The sequence below is a fragment of the Lolium rigidum genome, chromosome 2 (genome assembly GCF_022539505.1).
Source record: "Lolium rigidum isolate FL_2022 chromosome 2, APGP_CSIRO_Lrig_0.1, whole genome shotgun sequence".
Classification (NCBI taxonomy): Eukaryota; Viridiplantae; Streptophyta; class Magnoliopsida; order Poales; family Poaceae; genus Lolium; species Lolium rigidum.
The window spans coordinates 132,803,796-132,811,392 of NC_061509.1; the positions used below are offsets into that span (position 1 = coordinate 132,803,796).

Sequence of the window (7,597 nt, forward strand, 5' to 3'; positions counted from 1 at the left end):
GATAATTTATTATTATATACATTTGCAGTAGCTGCATAAGCATCTCTGAAGCATTTGTGTCTAGTCAAGCAGTCATGTTTTAAAATAAGTACTAAAACAATCCTACATGTCTCCCTTTGATGTACAACCCTAACAGCCCCATCGGTAGGCATGTGCGACCTTTGTGACTGCACAGGGCCCCCAATTTTTTGGGGCCCCCGAGTCAGCCCAAGCGCATTACAGCTCGCAATTCGATTTGCTAAAAAAAACAATACCACGGTCGGCAGGTCCAAATCCCTTCCCCGCAGGACTAGACCATGCATCTCCCGATCGTCTCCAAGCCAAAGTCCACCGGACAGTGTACCAGGGCCATCAACTAGCGAAGTGGGAATTACAACACCTTGCTACCTTTTTTTGCGGGTGCCTTCCTAGATTTTCAGCTGATTGCCTTGCTAGCTTTGATTACCCTTTACCCTTCATCACACGCATCACGAACACATCTGAGTTTCAGTTGAATAAAATATTGCAAGTTTGTTGTCGAAGAAGGAAAATATTTTGTGCTGTTGTGGTTCGGCAGTGTACGATTCTGTGCGAGTTATGGATAGTCAAACTTTACACGCTTCAGATGAATTTTCTGATCAACATGTGCCAAGAGGCACAGAAGAAATTTAAGCGCCAGTGTCGCTTAAACATCTTATATTTCACACCGGGGCCCCAAATTTCCTGGAGATGGCCCTGAACCCTAAGTTAAAATGTTAAAGAAAATAGTATGCAATGCACGTATAGAGTGCAGAAGGGAACTACGACTATATTATGCAAACATCAAGTATTGCATCTGCAACTAATGGTACCCATAAAATGGTCCATAATTCCAAATCGAGAATCACTATTGCTGCGAAGCCATCAACAAGTGCAAAGCCTAGAGAATCAGGTACCGGAAAAGGGGGGAAGAGCAGAAAACCTGAGAAGGCGGGCGGAGGAGGAGGAACGGGTTCCGGAGAGGCGGAGCTCATCGCCTGCATCGAGCGGAAGCCTCGGCTCTGAGGAATCTAGCAGTTCGGCGCAGGCCAGGTCGGGGCTCGCCGCCGCAACAACGGCGGCTGGACTGTGAATTGAGAAGTTCTTCATTCGTTCGTTCTTCGCCTCTTCGTAGGATCCGAGCAAAAAAAAAAAAAAGAGTGGGCTGAGAAGCCTCTGATTTACTGGCCCACTACACGCTGCCCAGACTTTAGAGTTTAGAGCATGTCTAGCGGGCGCGGTATGGGCCGGTTTGGTCGTTCCAGTTCGCGTTTTTTACATTTTTTTATTATTTTTATTTTTTATTGCTTTTTTCATAAGTTTTTTTTTTGAAAAATGTGCATTTTTTAAAAAATGTTTAAATTTAGCAAATATTTTAATATAAAATGTTCAAACTAAAAATTGTTCAAATTTGAAAAATAATCAAATTTAGGAAAAAAAATAAAAAATATTCAATCCCAAAAAATGTTCAAATTCGAAAAATATTCAAAATTTTAAAATTGTTCAATTTGAAAAATGTTTATTTTCTAAAATGATCAATTTTTTAATTTGTTTAGATTCAGATTTTTTTAAAATATTTTCAAATTTTACAAAACTTAAGAAGAACGGGGGTGGGGCTGGATCAATTCGGAATGCAAACCGAACAAAATGCGATCTCACATAACGATTTTGGGCCAAGCCCACGTATGCACGGGGGTGTGCAAGACCTACTCTAGACCTATTAGGTCGGTGTAAAGGAGCCCCCTATCTAGCAGTGCCCTTAAAAACCCAACCCTTAAAACCATTTTACTAGTCGAGAAAACCCTCTTTTGAGGGCCGAAAATCTTCATGAAAGATAGATTCATTCCATCGTAAGACAGAACAAAATACTACTAGCCAAAGCCTACTTCGACACATGAAGGAAGTGAGCAATAGTCCTTAGGCATGAGGCAGGTAAGATATGCCTAATCTATTGGACCGAGAAATACTTCTTTCCCATGGGTACAATATCGGAATTCTTTGTTGCGAAAGAGAGATTTGGTAGGCGGAATGGAGCTCACATCTTATGAACGGAGGAAGCGAAATCTAAACACTTATTCACATCTCAAAGCCATAACCATAGAGGCCTAGTCTACGAGAGATTGATCTAGAGGGCGTAGATTAGTGCCCTCAAACTAACTTGTAAAACAGAATATTCTGTTTTACGGGCTATGTTTGAGGGCAATGATCTTCGCGCGACCCTTTAAACCCTCAAAACAGGGTTTCAACAATTTCACCACAATTTTCATAAAACAGTCGATAAAATAATAGTTTGAAGCACACAATAATAATCATTCTAGTTATCATTACAACAACAAATAATAGTTTCAAGCACACAATAATCATACCTCTCGATTTTATCTATCGGCCAAAAAATAAACAAAAAACATGAAAACAAAAAAAGATAAATGCATACCTCTCAATGTGGTTGGGAAGCTCGCTTAGGCGAGGGCGTTGCAGCTATGGGAAGGCATGTCGAGGGCGGCTGAGTGCGGGGCAGCTAGGGGGAGGGCGCTAGCGGCGAAATAAGGTGACATCGATGGGGAAGTGCGTACCGCAGGCGGGCTGCAGAGCGCAGCAGGAGGTTGATGACGGCTATGAGCAACACCAAAAAGATCTTGATACGTTGGGATTCCAAGTGCAGAGTGTTGTATCAGCAGCGTATCTTCCCCACAAGGGTGACTCGAGGGTTTATATCCAACTCTTGGGAAACTGGACAAAAGAGTATTCTATTCTCCCTTCTTCTAGCAATCCTACAAGTAAAATAAATGCCTTGTGTCCCAACTTCACCGTGTGGTTGTCCAGCACAAGGTTTCGCGTAAGTAAATAACACAAGTAAAAATAAAACAAGTAAATACTAAACTAGATAAAATAACTAAGTAAAAACTGTAAAGATGTTGATTGATTTTGGTGTTTTGGATGCAAATAAGAAAAGTATATTTTTGTATTTTAGTATTAAAATAGTGCAGCAAATAGAAAACAAGATAAAAGCAATCTAAAGGTGTTTCTTATGATAAAAAAGTGGACCGGGATTCATGAGTTTACTTGACTATTCTCTCTTAAAGTTGTGGTGGACAAATAGCAACTCATTAATGAGATATGAAGGTGCAGATAATAGTATATGTAAGATCAGAATTAATATGTGCATCACGTCCTAACATAGAGATGATGCTACACATCTCTCTTATACTCCATAAAACAAGCATCATTGGTCCTATTAAATCCAAGTGCACTTGGAGTCCCAACGTCATCAAGACTATTTTATGGCTAGCTATATGGCTAGTAATAAATCACTTCTACAACATCATTGGTCATTAAATCAAGTAAGTAAACCTAGCTATATGGCTATAAAGAAAGCGCTTTACAAGAGGCAACCCTAGATGTATTTTATATTTGGTTTTTATTTTGCATGCCTGATGTAGCATGTTAGTTTTATTTTAGTTTAATATCTGGTTTTTAAATAAACTATCGAGTTTTTACCCATTTGGATGTTTAAAGTTGCAAACATAATATGGAGTTGCTGATTTTTGCGCTGCACTTTTTAGTGCACGATTTTTTGAATTTTTGGTAACTACTAAAATATTGATAAAATCAAAGTAGATGTAACTTTTATCCTCTATATGCACGTAAATTTACTAAATTTTATGAGGTGTCTAAGTCGTGACAAAAATCCAGTTTTATTGCAACAAAAATTACCGGATAGATTGTGCCTTACTTTGTTAGATCCATTCTTTTGAGTATCAAATGGTTTTTACTTGGACCTTTTGACATGCTATAATGAGTAGAACATTATGTTCTCTCTGGTTAATAAAGATATAATTTTATTCTTGAGTAAAGTAGCAGCAAGAATAATTTCTTTGTACCTCTAATGTCACCTCATAGAAAAGAATGGGCATAAAAGTTTGTGTTGAAGTTTTTTCACAGGTAATGGAGGAATATCACACTAAGATGATTCAAGTATGATGAATATCATAAGCTTGGGATTTCAATGACGCCCCACTGGATGCATTCAAAAACTCCTGATTTGAGCACCTCTAAAATTTGTTTTTTGAGCAACATAGAATTTTCGCATAAACTTGAAGCGTCATTGTTTTATTTGTATCTAGTTTTGTTTAAAAAAATGAAATGTACATCATATTGAGTGTTTATAATGCATATGCATGAGCTACTGTACCAAAATCTTTATCTCTGAATGTTTAAAGTAAATTAAGTTGCATGAATATAAAAGAAAAAGAGGAGTGCCTAAAAGCTGAAATTTATTTTGTGTATGTATTTCTAGTTTCACATGCTCTATTGAGTGATGATTTGTTATGTGCCTAATTCAGTGCTACTTCTTGCTAGTATACATAGATGTTTAATTTTAAGTATCAATGATTGATGATGAATTAATAGTCTATGGATACTATTGCATGCTTTTAGACCTCTTGCTAGCCACAAGATTTGAATTCTTACACAAGCATAGACTTGTTTCCAATCTCAACTCAAATCCAATGTCTATCATACCTACCTATATAGCACTTGCTATTCCAAGTATAATGTGTGTGTTTTTCCTCCAACCTTTTCAAAATATCATTTTTGTGTAATTTAAAGCTCATTAGAAAGTAAGGTGTGGAAGAAAAATACCACTATGCATGTTGTGGGTTTAACTAATTATGAGTAATGAGCTAGACCATAACCATGTTTACTGGGGAAGTATTTCAGCATTGCACTATTGGGGTATTGCACCCTGCGTTGATCGTCATTTCTTTTGTTTTGTTGATGGTATATCTTGTGGAATGAATGGAGGTTATTTAAGCAAGTATGCATACATTGTTAGAGAAGAGCAATGGGAAGCTAACCGCAGCCATGCTTAATCATGGTGAAAGTTTCAGCAACGGGCATCCTCAATAGGAAGAGTGAAAAAAGTAAGAGAAAAAAGTTGTGAAAAAAGAGAGTGGAAAAAGAAAAGAAAAAGAAAGAAAAAATAGTATGAGAAAAAAGTGAGAGAGGAGTTAGAGAGGATGCTCAACGTCTGTTGTTCATGTTGTCCCGGTACGGATGGCCTATAGTTGAGATACCCATCTCCTTTGGTCCTTTGTACCACTACAAGAAAAGTTGCCATGGCCGACGAAGTTGAAGTCGCGCCGTGGTTGCTGGTGTACCATGGCCGACGATTTTGGGTCTGTCCGTTGTGCATGTCAAAACGTTTTTTTCTCGTTTTTGAGGCCACCTAGCCCGACGAAAACAGCCAAAACGTTGCGTATGGTGGCCCGGGACGTGGTGCATCTCGAATTCTCGGGTTCGCCGGCCGAGTCAACGCAAATCCGCACCGCCGAGGGATGTAGGGCCCGGATGGCAGCCTCTCCGGCATTGTTTTTTTTCTCGATCGCGCCATCTCGTTCAACGCTCTCCGATCGAGCCGTTTACGATGCGGGATCATGGGTCCCGCATGTCATCCTCTATGAACCAAAATTCTTTCTATTCTTGGATTTTTTTGACCCCCGATTTCCGGCTACTTCCTTTTTCTTTTGATCCCTTGCCGCCTTGGAAACGTTGACACCGCTGCTGCTAATTGGGACCCGCATGTCATCCTCTATGAGCAATCAACTTTCTTTTCTTGGAGTTTTTTTTGGCACCTCAAATTTGGTCACTTGCCTTTTTCTTTCAATCCCCTGCCGCCTCTCAAACGGTGATACCGCTGCTGCTAAATGGGACCCGCATGTTGATGTCTACGCCCCTCCTTTTCCTGTAGACAGTGTTGGTCCTCCAAGAGCAGAGGTTTGTAGAACAGCAGCAAGTTTCCCTTAAGTGGATCACCCAAGGTTTATCGAACTCAGGGAGGAAGAGGTCAAAGATATCCCTCTCATGCAACCTCCGCAACCACAAAGCAAGAAGTCTCTTGTGTCCCCAACACACCTAATAGGTGCACTAGTTCGGCGAAGAGATAGTGAAATACGGGTGGTATAAATAAGTAGTAGCAACGGCACCGGAAGAGTGCTTTGCCCAGGACGATAAACAAGCGGTAGTAACGCGGCGGTAGTAACGCGATAGAAACGATAGAACAAGCGGCGATAGCGATATTTAGGAACAAGGCCTAGGGATTAGACTTTCACTAGTGGACACTCTCAACTTTGATCACATAACGAGAATAGATAAATGCATACTCTACACTCTCTTGTTGGATGATGAACACCACTAATTGCGTAGGATTACACGAACCCTCAATGCCGGAGTTAACAAGCTCCACAATATTCAATGTTCATATTTAAATAACCTTAGAGTGCATGACAGATCAACACAACTAAACCAAGTACTAACATAGCATGCACACACTGTCACCTTCACACTATGTAGGAGGAATAGATCACATCAATACCATCATAGCAATAGTTAACTTCATAATCTACAAGAGATCATAATCATAGCCTACGCCAAGTACTAACACGGATGCACACCCTGTCACCATTACACCGTGCAGGAGGAATAAAACTACTTTAATAACATCACTAGAGTAGCACATAGATAAATTGTGATACAAAACACATTGCAATCATAAAGAGATATAAATAAGCACTTCACTATGCCATTCATAACGGTGAATAAGTATTCCGTGAAATATAGCCTAAGAGACCCACACGGTGCACACACTTCGTCACCTTTACACACGTGGGACAAGGAGTCTCCGGAGATCACATAAGTAAAACCCACTTGACTAGCATAATGACATCTAGATTACAAGCATCATCATATGAATCTCAATCATGTAAGGCAGCTCATGAGATTATTGTATTGAAGTACATAGGAGAGAGATTAACCACATAGCTACCGGTACAGCCCCGAGCCTCGATGGAGAACTACTCCCTCCTCATGGGAGACAAGCGAGCGTTGATGAAGATGGCGGTGGTGTCGATGGAGGAGCCTTCCGGGGGCACTTCCCCGTCCCGGCGGCGTGCCGAACGAGAGACTCCTGTCCCCCGGATCTTGGCTTCGCGATGGCGGCGGCTCTGGAAGGTTTCTCGTACCGTCGCTTTTTCGTCTCGTGGTTTTAGGTCGAGGGCCCTTAAATAGGCGAAGAGGCGGCGTCAGAAGGTCGAAGGGGCACCGACACTATAGGGGGGCGCGGGCCCCCCCCTTGGCCGCGCCGCCCTATCATCTGGGGCCCACAGGGCTCCCCTCTGGCGACTCTCGGGTGTTCTGGAAGCTTCGTGGAAAAATAGGATGCTGGGCCTTGATTTCGTCCGATTCCGAGAATATCTCCTTACTAGGATTTCTGGAACCAAAAACAGCAGAAAACGAGCAAGCGGCCCTTCGGCATCTCGTCAATAGGTTAGTTACGGAAAACGCATAATAATGACATAAAGTATGCATAAAACATGTAGATATCATCAATAATGTGGAATGGAACATAAGAAATTATCGATACGTCGGAGACGTATCGGCATCCCCAAGCTTAGTTCTGCTCGTCCCGAGCGAGTAAACGATAACAAAGATAATTTCCGGAGTGACATGCCATCATAACCTTGATCATACTATTGTAAACACATGTAATGAATGCAGCGATCAAAACAATGGTAATGACATGAGTAAACAAGCTGAATCATAA

General features: G+C 40.9%; 1 protein-coding gene across 1 annotated transcript in view; it reads right to left on the reverse strand.

Moving 5' to 3' along the window:
- LOC124690121 (protein FAR1-RELATED SEQUENCE 12-like) overlaps positions 1 to 1,091 on the reverse strand; it is a 7,048-nt gene extending 5,957 nt beyond the window's left edge. The window contains exon 1 of the mRNA XM_047223553.1: positions 941 to 1,091. Within this exon, the coding sequence (XP_047079509.1) occupies positions 941 to 1,001 (61 nt within the window). The 5' untranslated portion in view covers positions 1,002 to 1,091. The remainder of the gene's footprint in view (positions 1 to 940) is intronic.
- Positions 1,092 to 7,597: the final 6,506 nt, after the last annotated feature.